Source organism: Cydia splendana, chromosome Z, assembly GCF_910591565.1.
Source record: "Cydia splendana chromosome Z, ilCydSple1.2, whole genome shotgun sequence".
Taxonomy (NCBI): Eukaryota; Metazoa; Arthropoda; class Insecta; order Lepidoptera; family Tortricidae; genus Cydia; species Cydia splendana.
The window spans coordinates 43,040,494-43,056,861 of NC_085987.1; the positions used below are offsets into that span (position 1 = coordinate 43,040,494).

At 38.2% G+C, this 16,368-nt stretch overlaps 1 protein-coding gene across 1 annotated transcript in view; it reads right to left on the bottom strand.

The window, feature by feature from the left end:
• Positions 1–6,756: 6,756 nt before the first annotated feature.
• LOC134804132 (ras-related and estrogen-regulated growth inhibitor) overlaps positions 6,757–16,368 on the bottom strand; it is a 38,894-nt gene continuing 29,282 nt past the window's right edge. The window contains exons 2-5 of the mRNA XM_063777076.1: positions 9,902–9,958; positions 9,363–9,436; positions 8,613–8,789; positions 6,757–8,027 (exon numbers count right to left, since the gene is read on the bottom strand). Of these exons, the coding sequence (XP_063633146.1) occupies positions 7,794–8,027; positions 8,613–8,789; positions 9,363–9,436; positions 9,902–9,958 (542 nt within the window). The 3' untranslated portion in view covers positions 6,757–7,793. The remainder of the gene's footprint in view (positions 8,028–8,612; positions 8,790–9,362; positions 9,437–9,901; positions 9,959–16,368) is intronic.

A 16,368-nucleotide genomic window follows, 5' to 3' on the forward strand; every position in this document is an offset into this window, starting at 1 on the left:
AATACAAAAACAAGCATCGTGCTCTAAATCGCTGTATCGATCCGGTCCGACCATATCTTGGCTGAGCATTACAGCTGTATATACTATTAGCGCCAACGGTGGCTACACTAACTAAAAAGCAATGTCACAATGTCAGACCAAACCAATATCGAGCGTTCATGAAATCTACGTTAAAAAATCTTGTAAGATTAGCTTATTAGCAAAACAGCATTGTAGGATGACGAATTTACGAAAATGTACGAAATACTAACATAACAGCACTCTACTAAGTATGGCGTAAAGGAATGATGAACCCTTGTCAGGCCAAAGGAACAAAACACTTGAGGTAAGCATAAGTAAAATTACAATTACACAAAAGTAAAATTACATTTATCAGTCATCATCATCATCCCAAGCAGACGAAGTCGCGGGCAGAAGTTAGTATTATATAAATACCTAATACGGGGTAAAAAACATCCGTTTCCAATTTTGACTGACTGGTATTCATTCAAAATTGACCGCTGACTATAATAGCAAACATGGCATTGTTGAAATCGCAAACGAAGGGCTCATACAGATAATAATATCCCATTGGCATTTAAAAGGGCAAGTTGTACACTAAAAAAATTACATACTTACGTCCTTTTACAATAAAGGCTTCAATGATACGGTGCCATCTTTGAATCTGTTCCATAAGTGAATAGCATGACGTCACGTGCGTGCGGCGCTGTGATTGGCTGACAGTTGACACGCAAGGGGAGGCGCTTTTATTTTTAATTTATGGCCACTTGGCGAGGCACAGATTACCCTTTGTCATTCTGACTCTAGGGCTGCTCTTGTGACCGGCCAGTCAGTGATTTGGGAGTAAAGATATGATATGATATAATGCCATAAACCGTCGGGTCAAATTATACACGGTAAATTATTTTCGGTGTACTTCTCGTTCAGCTGTATTTATTCAGGTCAATGTGGCTAATTCCGTCATAGAGGCTATTCCATCCACTAGCGTTTTTCTCGAACAACGAACAACATTGAAATTTTGTCGACAAAGCAGCGATTGCTTTTAGTTTCAGCAATCAAAAACCAATGATTTTTTTTCTTACGATTGAAAAGCAAAGAAATATAACTCGTGGACGGAATAGTCCCTATGACGGCATTAGCCACATTGACCTTAATTATAAGATTTTGTGTTGTAATAATTGTAACCCGTGTTCTTCCTCTTACATCCTACATAGAGCAATATTTACACATTTTTTAATATCGCAAATTAATTATCTCGATTTGAATTCGTCATTGTATAGGGTAGGAAATTAAAAAAGTAAAGAAAGTAAGTAGATCTAAACATTGTTGTATTAATAAGATAGAAATGTAACAAGTTTACAAATATAATTTAAGTACACTAAAATGCATCTAAACCCTCGTACCTTGAAACTCTCGCAACGCTCAAAATTCCACTTTTCGAACCACTCGCTACGCTTGGCGGAGATTAATGCTACCACGAGGGGTTAACAACAACTTCTCCCCATTTAAAACAAATAACTATCTCGCACTACATCATAATAAAATAATGTTATGCAGTTACATAACTATGTTAGATATAACTATAACAGTGGAACAACTGGAACATACATACATACATACACTGCATTAACTACACACAATATGTGAGTCACACATATTATCGTAATGCGGTTCCTGAACACATCATAGAGAGATTATTATAAGGTTGTAAAGAGCTTATTTTATGTCCAGGAACCGAGTTGGATCGGCAGGAATCGGCATATGTATGTTACGACTTACGACCGCAATTATTTTGCATCATTTGATTTCACACCGTTTGGAATTGACATTTCATTTCTAATAGAATGTCATCTCGACTGATACTAGAAATGAGATCAAATACAAATTCCTTTGTTATTCAGAGATGTTCGGAGTAATTATGTCATTATTAAATCAAATTTTCACATCAGGTTCTAACAAAATAGTATATCTTTATGCTGGCCGTAATTTCAGGTTTTTGAACGCATTGTAGGTAGAGGTTTATTATATGTGTGTAGATACAATATTTATCGTTATTGTAAGCAAAACTTTAAGATTACGTATGCCCACACCCACACCAAGTAAGACTTCAAATCGTTCTGGTGTGTCGTAAGTAGTAATACCTTTAATTCCTGCTCCTTAGTGCCTCATGAAATAATGTAAAAAATTATAAAATAATATGTCATGCAATACATATGGGATGTCTCCCGTAACAACTAACAAGATAATCATTTTAAAAAGAGGCCTTGGGCCATGTTCCAATTAATTATTTTATACAATTTTTATAACCGTTGTCTACCTGTAGACCTGTTCTTGCAAAGGCACATCACTCACACTACCTATAGATATTTCATAATGTACCATCACGCTCCGGATTATTGAGCCATTTAGGGTCCTAGGTAAATTGGTTGTTTAATATTTCCGCTATGGAATGTCTAATTTAGCTAGAACCCTAAATCGCATAATACTCATGAAGCGTGACTTTACATATACCTACTTACCACAATAAAACTCTTTTATGATATATGTACATAAGTAAAGCCTGACTAGTAATATATGATCATTGTCAAGAGGGCGCTGTTATTCTCATGTAGATATAAGTTGACAGTTCAGTATAGTATTAAAAATTAGTTCCTGTGAAATTCCGCAACATGGCGCGAGATCATATTACATATATTCCTGGTCAAGCTTTATTAGACACAAATTACATAGAGAAACTACTCTTTCCTACTACCTTAACCACTTAACCAAATCACACATACATATAAGAATAAAATGTAAATTTATGACAAAATTAACACTAGTTATTAGCTTAATTCGTGGTTTGTCTTTACATTTTTAGTCACCAATAGGTACAGTCGGCATCAGATATAACGGAGCGGCTGAGGTTCTCAAAAATATCTGAACAAGCACTTTAATGCCTTGACAATAGAGGCGAGTATAGATATTTTTAGCGCTTTGGCCGCTTTGATATACCTACCTCATGGCGACTGCACTTAAGAAAACGAACATCAGCAAGACCCGACTACGACAGTTCAAATCACTTTATGTACCTATAGTCTGTTTTTTTTAGTATAAAGTAGGAACACTCATTTGTGGCTTGCACAGAGAATGTGTGGCGCAGTGTACTTAGTACTTTAGAGTTATAAAAACAGATTATAGGTACGCTGCAAACTGTTCTTTCAGAGATGGGTCTACGTAGGTATAAAATATAAACTCATCTTAATAACTAAATATAGGTATGTAGGTAAACCTTTTACTTCATAAAAACTATCAACATCATTCATAAAATCTCATTTTTAACAGCACAATATAAATGTACAAATATTAGGTAAAATAAATAGAGGTGTAGTCTGCAGCAGAAGATGCTAAGCGGGCGAGGTGTTCTAAATTACCTCGACACGCTCTTATTCGCTCATGCTAATTAGCAATAAAGTCGCGTCAAGATCATTTTGAACACCTCGCCCGCTTAGCAACTTTTGCTGCTGACTGCACCTACTTATTCATATACGAGAGTTTCCTTTTACACCTTTTACATTACCTAAAGGATTAAAATAAACTAGAGATGGGGGCCGATTTTTGAATTTCGACCACTCGATTTCGTGTATTTCGTTCAATAATATCTCCAGTACCCGGCATTAAAATTCTACTAATAGAATTGAAAACGAGTGGTCAATACCACTCGATTCCCAATACCATTCTCTACCGTTCGTATTTCAAAAATTAGCATTTCGCTGTTTTCCACCGATTTTCGAGTGACGAAATCGAGCGCTCGAAATTCAAAAATCGCCCCCCTGCCATCTTGCAAGTAACATTCTAGCAATGTACTTTTAACGTTTTGGCGGAAACATGAACAAAAAAAAATATGGTCTCGATCGTATTTTATTTTTAATTGTAAATATGTATGTCAAAACAATATCGTATTGCCAAGCATTGAATTGACACGCAAACATTTTTGCGCGATATTTCTTATTAATTTTCGACGCAGTCTTAGTTAACTTAAATCAATTTGGGGATGAAACACGACCAAGAAGTAGCTTATTGTTGGTTTTAAGTATTTTATAGCGGTCGTATCGTAATAGCGGAGTTTTGGAGGAGTTTCGTGAAGGTCGTCCACGGTAGATTTCAATATCTAGGAGACCGAGTTTTGCTTTTAGATAAGACCTAGCTAGATCGATTTATCGCCCCCATATAGCAAATTTCGTTGAAATCGTTAGAGCCGTTTCCGAGAACAAGAATTGCTCGTTTAAAGGTATTAGATGGATAGATATCTTTACCCGTAGGCTACGCACGTGCAACGCGCGGTCAGTGCCAGCCCTGTCGGCTACCGGGTTTAACTAACTTATCCTCGTTATCTTGTACATGAATTTACGTTACACAAATTGAGTTTGGTCCGTTGAAGCCCTGAGGCGTAATACCACATGTTTTTTTACAGATAGTGACAGCGCGAATCATGACTATCATGAGACAACGTTGCCCACTATGTCCACTGTGACGTTATGATTAAATTAATATCGATAAAAATACGTTTCAAGTTCGTCGGAGTTAACCGTTATGGGCAAATATAGAGGAAAGCAAAAAATAGTTTTATTTTGAAATTACTTTAGGTGTTGTAATCCTGGGGGCCGATTTTTTAATTTCGATCGCTCGATTTCGTCACTCGAAAATCGGTGGAAAACGGGGAAATGCTAATTTTTGAAATACGAGCGATCGAAATTTAGAATCTATTGGTATTGACCACTCGATTTCAATTCTATTAGTAGAATTTAAATGCCTAGTAGTGGAGATATTATTTAATGAAATACACGAAATCGAGTGGTCGAAATTCAAAAATCGGCCCCCAGTAACCCTCCAATTAAAATGCTCCAATTAAAAAAAAGACAGACACGAATGAAACAAATTCTGGAGGCCTTTACCCAATATGGGGTTCCTATCAAGTTTTAGTTTAAAATACACAAACATAAAATTAAGTTACAAATTAAAAAAAAAAAGTAAAACAGAAAAGAGATAAAATAAATTAAGAAATAATAATATGTACCTAAACGTTACCAAGTTTGTAATTAACTGATATTTAAGGAAATAAAGAGGCTTTTTATTTATTTATTTATTAATCCAGTAATTAAACTTTTTTCTTGCGTTCCTTTATATTTGTCCATGAGTATAGGTAGTTGGTATAACAATGTTTCTTTGATATAGGTACGGCGATGTCACAATCACAACATTGTCATTATCACGCTGTCAAATACGAGCATCATATCCGTACTGGAGTCAAATTAGCCCCTGCTCATTGGTCAAGGCTGCAATAATAGTAATACATAGTTACAAAGTTATCATAGGTACAGTCAGTACAGTGCCATCAGATTTATTGGAGCGGCCAAGGTGCTTACAAATATCTGAACACGCCAATATTACGCTAAAACATATCTTGGCAAGACAGTAATGTCTTGCCAAGATATGTTTTAGCACCTTGGCCGCTTCGATATATCTGTGTGGCTACCACCAGTTTGCCACTGACATAAACGCTATCGAGAACGTAACTTACTTACTTTCTACGCATCTCGCTCGTACTCGCATATTGGTGCGACCGAGATGTATAGAATTAGAAAGTAAATTACGTAGACGTTAGCATATATGTCAGTTTTGACACTGTCAGTGACTCATGGACCATGTAATTTACTTTCTAATTCTATACATCTCGGTCGCACCAATATGCGAGTACGAGCGAGATGCGTAGAAAGTAACTAACTCATGGTACGGGTACTGATGGCGACTGTACATAAGACTGTTCGTGTATAAATATCATTTTCCCTGCATTTAAATGACACCGTCACAAACTCACTTTCGTTCACTTCGTATAAAAATATTATATGAGCTCTATTTTGGATCCAATAAGAGTCATTTTCAATTACCTACTACAAATACACAAAATACGACATTTAAAGGTCTATCAATAGTTGGTTAACATGTAATTTGGATATTATCTTACCTTATAAACTATCTTTATTGTTTTTAAGAATGCCTAAGTGGTAATTCTAATTTTTAAATAAGTAACCGAACAAAATGATTGAGTACCTTAAATGTGTACTACTTACACATTGGCTATATTGGTGCTTCTACACATTCACATTGTTATAGTTTATAGCCTCAAAATGCAAAATGTCCATGTATTACCTTCACGCACCGCGATTGTTGCGCCATTTTGGGCCCTAGCTATTCTTCTGGTTCCTCAATACTAGAATAGAATTTCCAATTTATTAAGAACCCTAAATGACATAACAATCACGTGTGGTGACTGTACACTTGTACAAAACTCTGGCAAAACTCACTCGGTCACCCTTGAAAATAAATCAAAATTATATACATATTAACAATTTAGTTTAATAAGACGTACTCATTCCAGCTAAACGCTATATCTAGTGTCTAGACAAGTCTAGACACACTAATAAGCAGGGATCGTACATTTTCCAGCATTTTTGGTGCACGAAGTGTTGTTAACGGAATTGGTATAAAGAATTTCAACCCTAATTATTACGTTGATATTAACCTTAATTTACCATTTCAGTTGAAATTATCTATACCAATTCCGTTAACAGCACGCGAAACAATTTGGTGCAGCGGAGTGGTGTTAACGGAATTGGTATAAATAATTTCAACCCTAATGATTAATTAGGGTTAATTACGTTAACATTAACCTTAATTTACCATTTCAGTTGAAATTATGTATACCAATTCCGTTAACTCCACTCTGCTGCACCAAAAATGCTGGAAAATGTACGATCACTGCTAATAAGTGTCATAGAGCGGGATTTTGTATTTTCCATCATAAATCTGATTTGTTGATCTGTGCAGGTGAGTACTTAAGGGCCACTTGCACCATACAATAACCCGGGGTTAACCGGTTAAACCTGGAGTTTCCATGGTTACCAGTACAATTTGACACTGGGTTAACCGTTTAATCAGTTAACCCCGGGATAGTGGGATGGTGCAAGTGGCGCTAAGCTGCGGGCTCAGCACGGTTCCATTTTTATCGACTATCACTATGCGCGTCCCTTTCGCACTTACATACTTGTTAGAACGTGACAGGCATGGTGACAAGGGATAAAAACGCGACCGTGCTAAGCCGCCTGGAGCATTTAATATTTGTCTATTCCGTTTAGCAAAAACATTCTAGAAATAATTTAAACGCGAAATGTGCTTGTATGGAAATGCAAATCAATGAAGAATTTAATCCTTGAGATTCTGTAACGATATTGCATCGCTGTTATCCATATGTGTCGAAGTCTAGTCAAAGGACCCACTCCATTCACTCCGTTGCTTACCATAAGAGAGCAAAAGAGAGAAACATTCCTTTTTTGTTACCAGATTTCCTTACACATTTGGTAACAAAAAAGGAATGTTTCTTAGAAACTGTCTGGGACATTTTGGGAAATGTGGTGGAAGTTGTTCAGCTTCATGTAATTTACCAGCTTACCAATTTTTATAGAAATCTAAGATGTGATCGAAATGTACAAACTTTTTGAGAATTGCTCAAGAAGGAGATTTGCTTGTACCTTTATACGAATAACCTGTCAAAGCGTCCTTATGGCAAGCGACAAAGTGGGACATTTTGTTTGGAAACGACACATATTTCCTCCATATTAACCATGTACAAAACAAATCATTTTGCTATTTAAAATTTCCTAGGTAATTTGGACAAGAAGTGCAAGCTAGTCTGTATGGAAAGCCCAAGACTTCCAAAGCTTTGAAAACCAAAATAAAAGTCGATTTACAACAGATTAATCCTTCGGCAATGCACTGTCGCTCTTCCCTCTAGAATACACCCGGTAAGCCGTCTTCGTTCCCAGCATGCGGTCCAGCAGGCTGTGCTTGGCACGGCGTCTGAGCTGGAGTACTTCGCGGCACAGGTCTTGGAAGACCTCGCTCACTTGGACCACCTGTTCGGCTGCCGCGACCTCACGGAAACTGCACTCGAAATCTTTTGCCAGGATCTCGCCTTCGTCGGGGCTCACCTGGAAGCAAAGGTTACAAGAAGATTCAGTATTCTAAGGGTTCGAAAACGAGTGTCAGCGAGTTCTTTGAGTGACATACTTAAGTCCGAACATTTTAGTCTTGTTCTGTCTTAGGCATAAATATACTGGGTGGCCCTATAACGCCGGCAATAAATTATTAAATTAGGGTAGTTAAAACGCAAAAATACTGAGGGGAACACGCAGTCACAGTGAAGTTGCACGTGAAACGTCTTGTGTGTCTTGGCGCACCGCACGAAGTTGAACGACTGTCGGTCCGTGATAGAGTACACTAGGCACATACCGTCCGCCACTGTGCGATGTTATGCGTTGATAGATCCTCTGCGCTCTGTGCTAAACATTATCGTAGCTGCACTGACCAGTCTCAGATGCACCATGTCAGCCTTATTGCCCACTAGTGTGAGTGGTACGTCTGGCTGTAGGCTCTGCTTGGTGCGCCGCATGAAGTTGAACGACTGCCGGTCCGTGATAGATTACACTAGGCACAGGCCGTCCGCCCATTGTGCGATGTCATGCGTTGGAAGATTCTCTGTGCCCTGTGCTAACCATTATCATATCTGTACTAACCTGTCTCAGATGCACCATGTCAGCCTTATTGCCCACTAGCGTGAGTGGTACGTCTGGCTGTAGGCTCTGCTTGGCGCGCCGCACGAAGTTGAACGACTGCCGGTCCGTGATAGAGTACACTAGGCACAGGCCGTCTGCCCACTGTGCGATGTCATGCGTTGGAAGATCCTCCGTGCTCTATAAAGTACAGGAAATAAAATATTAGGGTCTATGGCGAGTCAATGTACGAAATTTGTCGAGCTTAGCGTTCTTACTTTATCTATTTATCACTAATAGCTGCATGCTGCATGCTTCTAAGTCTTATAATAACAAATAATCGAAAAATAATTAAACAAAGGAGCATAGCCAGCGAGGCGACACTCCTCCTTTCGGGCATTCTCGGCTCCGTTCGGCTCAGCATTGCTTCGAGCAATTAACTATTAGGGTTGGCACAACTTGACCTCCCTTTGCGTGCACTACCACAGATAAGATAATGACTTGAATTTTGACAACCCTAAATGCCAAAAGGTATAGTACCATACATAGCATGATTCGTCCCTGAATCGCTGTCAAACTTCGGTTTTGTAGGAAGTGTCCTTTCTGTGTGGTAGGCTTTTATTTATTCTGTGGCATAGCATAGCTATGGTCATTGTACATGAAATTCAATTTAAATTAATTGTGTAGAAATATTTCCCTTACTGTGAATATCCAGGGAGGGAAATGGGGAATACGTTTGTATGGAGCAGAGGTCTCGTAAGTGAGAAAACTGACCTTTGGGCACGTGTCCAAGATCTCAAACAAGATCGGGTCGCCGTCCAGTAACACTTCATGCTTGTACTTGCTGTCTGAAATAAAACAAATTCAAGTTGGTACAGTCACTGTCACGTCTGAAAATATCGATACCGGCAAAGTGCCAAAAATATACACTACCTTAATATATGGGCAATAAGGTAGTGTATACATATTTTTGATACTTTGTCCGTGTCGATATTTTTAGACGTGACTGTAGTAGTTTGTAATTTAGTAGTCAAGTCCTGGCTGTTCAAATCCAAGATTTACAATGTGTGTGAAAGGCAAGCCATCAGGGATATTAATATTTCATAAGTGCCGAAGAGGCACAAATGTAAAAACGTTAACTTTTATTGAGCTGCATAGCGGCCGCTAATACCAAAACGAAAGGGAAAATACGAAAAACTTGTATTCAAGAGATACACTTGTGATTACAGACAGGCAAAAGTTAATACATATTGGTACCAAGAAAACTAAAAGAGCAATAGGTATTAAAGTATGCTAATTACTAGTAGGTATACCTTGTTGATGATCATATTCGCCGATGTATCTTTTTGTTAGAAATCGGACCGTCAGAGCTGAAACGAAAAAAAGAATCGTTAGAAAATAATTTTTCACCTAAGCAGCTCCAACAAGGGTACTTTGCTTCTTAAAAACAGTGAGCAAAATGCGATTTTGCTCACTGAGTCATTTTGTCTCACTCAGTGAGCAAAATGCGATTTTGCTCACTGAGTGAGACAAAATGACATTCAAGTGACCTTTATAGTCAAATGTCATTTCAACATACGGGGTCTAATACAAGTTCGATATACTTGGGTTCTATTATCTCTGTCCCTCTAGGTATATTCTCACTGCTTAGGGTGAAAAATTTTGTGTACTATACGAGATCAAAGTTATTTACATCTCGTGCGCTTTTGAATCCCTTACTACGCTCAAGATTCTAAATTAGATTCACTCGCTACGCTCGTGAATCTATTATAGAATCTTTCGCTTGCACGGGACTCAAAATAAGCACTCGAAGAAATATCAAACTTTGATCTCTTGTTGTACAAATAACTATTGTATGCATTCATTGACATTGTTTATATTACGAGTAATAACAATAACATTACTCGTACATTGGTTATAAACATTTTGATCTAATTTTTAAATATGTAGGTATTTGATTCGTTGCGTGTGCCATCCTGTATAAAAACGCCATAACATCTCATAATTCTCAGCCCCGCTAATGAATCTCAAGTATTAGTACTAGTGATGTACCGACTATTGATTTGGCCGACTAGCCGACTAGCCGACTAATCGGCGCTCGAATGGCCGATTAGTCGGCCGACTAGTCGGCTAGTCGGCCAGATCATTAGTTTCATAAAAGTTTAGTCATTTATTCAATATTGTATTGTCATGTACATAATAAGGTGTTACAATTTAAAAGGCCAGTTCATGACACCCTGTAAGAGCACATAATAATAGTAGATACATACTTATTTACAGTTTTATACGATTTAAACAAGTCTATATGGTGATATAGTTCAGGTGAAAATTTAGTACTCTCCGGTCGACGTCGTGTTTACGAAACAAACGCACTCACTCTACACAGAACAGATCAACGCCAGTATCTCAGCTTGAGCCAAGGTACACTTTTAAATGCTTGCTCCAGGCTTGCTTGCTTGCTTGCTTGGTTGCAGGCCAATCTGTATACAAAAGCCATAAGCGGGACCGTAGCTAAGGGTTTGGAGTATAGAGTAAAAGGAGTGAAATCTCTTAAGGTAGAACAGTTGTAAAAGTGTCCAGCAGTCTGCTGTAAATAATAGTTCCAAATTTCTTCAGAGTAGCGCTAGCGTAGCTATTAGCTAAGGACGTAGGCGTTATTGACGGAGTGAAGTGCGCTGTCAATTATTTGAATTTTTTAATCAAATATTCTAGATATTGTAGTGCCACAGACGGACACTTTTTGATACATGGAGATTGTTTTCCTTATCTTTACCTACCTTCCTTAGCTAAAAGCTTGTGCACTACAAATCACGCGAGGTTTTATCGGTTACATTCTGACAACTGTGTGACACTTTTTACAAGTGTGTTAGTATTTAAGCTCTAAAGTACTTTGAGCAGTACGCGATACACGGCCGTCGTGAACGCTGCTCGCACTGTTAGTGCTTGAGAAAGGAGACCTAGGCTCTCCGAAACATGTCGCGCGAGTGACTAAAAACAACTGAGTCTAAACCGTAAAATTATTCAATGTTAGTATGTCTCACAACAGTTTAAATTCGACTCTAAAGTACTCTAAACTTAATTAAATATGTGTGTATATAACATCTCATCATTACTTCTTGTTCACACCGGTAGTAATCAGTGCCTGGTCATCAGAAATCCATCCTTTTGTTAGGAACACCGGCCTTCTATAGATATCAACTTGAAAAAGATGTAACATAATCTTTTATAGACAAATAGCGACTTCTCAAAATAGTTTGAAATGCCATATAAATTATCGGCTGGTATTTAACTGATCACCAGATATAGTAATCCACTTCGTCACCTTTTTCTGGTAGCATATTTCATTTCTGCAAGGGTCGCAGACGTCGCAGTTCTAACCTAACCTAACCTTACCCACTTTTCTAGTAGGTAGCATTTCGTTTCTCTAAGGGTCGCAGTTCTATCCTAACCTAACCCACAAAATCGAAAACGCCAAACTATGCGTCGTTGAAGAGTTCTATTCTGATCAACATCAGCAGTTCCATTTCATCAAATGCGACAGTTTTTAATGAAAATGCTTGATTTTCTGATGAAAATACAAAAATCTCTATACGCATGCCTTTAAGATTTGAGGAGTTCCCTCGATTCCTCATGGATCCCATCATCAGAACTCGAGCTTGACAAAAAAGTGGCTTCTAAACTTAACTTGCTTAACAAACATAACGAAGAGGACAAATCGCCAAACGTGAACTATCCGTCTTTGAAGAGTTCCGTTCTGATCATCAACAGCAGTTCCACTTGATCAAATGTCACTTTTTTGAATGTACTATTTATGCTTGATAAAAACAGAAAAATCACTGTATGTATGCCTTTAAGATTTGAGGAGTTCCCTCGATTCCTCATGGATCCCATCATCAGAACTGGGTTTTGACAAAAACGGGACCAATCTGTATACATATACATATAATCAAAAAAAGAATTTTCAAAATCAGTCCAGTAATAACGGAGATATGGAGTAACAAACATTAGAAAAAAAACAAAAAAACATACACCCGAATTGATAACCTCCTCCTTTTGAGATTTGGAAGTCGGTTTTTTTAAAAACAAGGCCTTCAGTTAATCAGCTCTTTGTGACATTATGCTTTTCGAATACCAATATTCTATACGCACCATGTTTCGAGCTACCACAAAAACACGTCAATCTTTCCTTTCGATTTAAGACTTCATACGCAAATGTAGTCAACGTACTGAATGCATGCACCGCACCCACAATAGATACAACACATAGCGTAAACAACAAGAATAGTACAATCATTCGTTTTACGTTCAATTTAGATACATTTGCGTCGCGATTCTAAAATTAATGTGAGGTCGGATTTTTACACGGATGATATTTGTTTTGACATAACGAGCATGCCATTCCTAAAAGTCATATGAAAATGATACCAAACATGCCCTAGTAGCCACCACAATCAAAATAGATTTTTTTTTAAAGATGACGGGTTGGCGACCATCTTTGTACCCCGCCCTCCCCGATTAGACGCACGCTTCTTATTGCCTCCCAGGCTAGAAATGCTTAGAATTACTCAAAGATTATATGTGATGAAGCAGTACTATAAGCTTTGTACTTTTGATACCTAGTTACGAACCAGGGATGTTGCGAACATCCGCATCCGCAACCGCGGAACTTCCGCATTATTTTCAACATCCGCATAAAATCGATACGGAGCTTATGCGGATGCGGATGTCGAACAAGTCGGTACAGGAACATATTAGCGGCGGCGTAAGTGCTAGGTAATTTCGTCATTACTCATTGCTTATAACGAAATCGTCTAGAACGTCTAGAACTCTAGATCAAGAAAAGTCGGCCATGTTACTGTTTATTAAATATAATGCACCTATATTCTTGCTCCAATACTAAACGTTTCGTTTTTTTTTAATAAATAAATACTAAAAATGAAATATTTGACGTTTTCTAAGTTGACATTCCTATTCTTGACATCCGCATCCGCATCCGCGGATGTCAAAAAATCTGCATCCGCAACATCCCTGTTACGAACAGATATTTAGCGTCGGGCGCGGGCGTCAAGTTAAGTAGCATGTGTTCGTATAAATTCTGAGTACGGACCGAGACAAATAAATAATAAGTACTGTTTTTTTTTGTCTTATCATTAGAATTTACCTGGTTATAGGTCGTTTTTTTAGCATTAGAAAGAAGGTAAGCGATCTTGACATGTCTTTTCATTGAAAAACGCCTTTTAAAAATCAGTAACTATTACTTATGAAAGCAGAAGAATATAAGTGATCGTATTACATTCATAATTGTTACATATTTGCCGTGACTTATTTTTAAAACGTGTTTTTCAATAAAAATACACATAAAGATTGTTTACCTACCTAATTTCTAATGCTCGAGTGAGACAAAATGTTGGAGTAGTGATAATCGATTGATTAGGGTGAGTTAACTAACTATATTTTCCAACTTCCTAAAAGTTAAGAATGCCTCACATATAGATGGTCAAGCAAATCTTGTCAGTAGAAAAAGGCGCGAAATTCAAATTTTCTACGAGACGATATCCCTTCACGCCTACATTTATCAAATTTGCGCCTTTTTTTACTGACAAGATCTGCTTGACCAAGTATAATTCTCATAAATAAATAAAAATAAATATTAAGTATAGGACAATTTTACACAGATCGACCTAGTCTCATAGTCAGCTCAATAAGACTTGTGTTATAGGTACTACACATATGTATATAAATACTTATATACTTACATAGAGTGGTACTACTAAACGAAATTAATAACTAGCTTAAATCTAAAATAGGCCCTTGAGGCATTGTACCAAGGATGCTGGCGGCATTTCCTCGCTGTATCGCAATGCTGATATATTGTGCGAGGTAGCCGCCAGCTCTTCGGTCACCAGTTACGTCAACCAGACGCTTCGCGATTTCTGCGAACAACTTATGCGCGCTGGGACCCCTTACATAGATAACATCCATAACTCAGGAACACATATTTGTAATGAACACACAAATAAATGCCCCTACTAGTATTTTGAACCCGGGACCTCCTGCTTCGTGGGCAGGGTCACTAGCGACTAGGCTAGGAGGGAGGGCGTTAAAAGAATTAATCGAATCGTTTTCTGCCAATAAGTTCCATATCCGTGATACCGCCCATTTTTAGGGTTCCGTACCCAAAGGGTAAAACGGGACCCTATTACTAAGACTCCGCTGTCCGTCCGTCCGTCTGTCACCAGGCTGTACCTCACGAACCGTGATAGCTAGACAGTTGAAATTCTTACAGATGATGTATTTCTGTTGCCGCTATAACAACAAATACTAAAAACAGAATAAAATAAAGATTTAAGTGGGGCTCCCATACAACAAGCGTGATTTTTGACCGAAGTTAAGCAACGTCGGGCGGGGTCAGTACTTGGATGGGTGACCGTTTCTTTTTCCGTTTATTTTAATTGGAGGGACGAAAGTGTTAGTTCTAATCATGAAATGATTAGATACTATGGTAAGGTGGGATAAGACGAGGTCGTTTCTCAAAAAGTTGGCACCGCCAGGTTAAAATTAATGTTTTTCAATAATTTTGCATTTCAGCATTTTTTTTATTGGGATCGCTAAAAGGCAACTTAAACTATTAGAAAATGTGGAAGGAAAGCAATTCCTTCAATTAGTCTAGAAGATATAGGCGTTTGAAATTCAGGTGAATGACATCAAGGACAGGTGAAAGATATTTTGTCCCCAGGTTATTGATAGTAGAAGCAGGTTATCGAGAAATAAGTACAAATTCCAAATAAAAATATTGACAGGTTATCGAGAGGCACCATTAACCCTTGTCCGTTGCCGTTAACCTGGTTTCTTGTCATCATTCACCTGAAATGAGTGTCATCCACCTGTCCATCACATAATTTTCAATGCCTTCTAAAAATAATCGAAAAATGTGTCATTTTCTATAAAAAGGGACCTTATTGTCCACTACGATGATTACAATAGTAGGTTAAAATTTTGGATTCTGACCCATCTCACCTTCGATTCGATTCCCAATTTAACAATAAGTTTCTGTGAATAAGTAAACATTCAATCTTGCTGTCACCCTGGCAGTACCTAGTGGAACTCAGGTTTGGTGCAACATAGGCACATGCTGTTTTGGTCATCCAACTCGTCTTGATGAGCACTTGGTAGAGCAGTACCCAAGATAGAGCTGATGCTGGACCATCGCAGTACCTAGTGGAACTCAGGTTTGATGCAACATAGACACACGCTGTTTTGGTTATTCGACACGTCTTGATGAGGACTCGGGAGGGCAGTACCCAAGTTAGAGCTGATGCTGAACCCTCGCAGTACCTAGTGGAACTCAGATTTGGTGTAACATAGACACACGCTGTTTTGGTCATCCAACACGTCTTGATGAGCACTTGGAAAAGCGGTACTCAAGATAGAGCTGATGCTGAACCCTCGCAGTACCTACTGGAACTCAGGTTTGGTGCAACATAGACACACGCTGTTTTGGTCATTGGACACGTCTTGATGAGCACTTGGGAGAGCAGTACCTAAGATAGAGCTGATGCTGAACCCTCGCAGTACCTACTGGAACTCAGGTTTGATGCAACATAGACACACGCTGTTTTGGTTATTCGCATGCCTGTAAGATTTGAGGAGTTCCCTCGATTCCTGATGGATCCCATCATCAGAACTCGAGCTTGACAAAAATGTGGCTTAAAAACTTAACTTGCTTAACAAACATAACGAAGAGGACAAATCGCCAAACGTGAACTATGCGTCGTTGAAG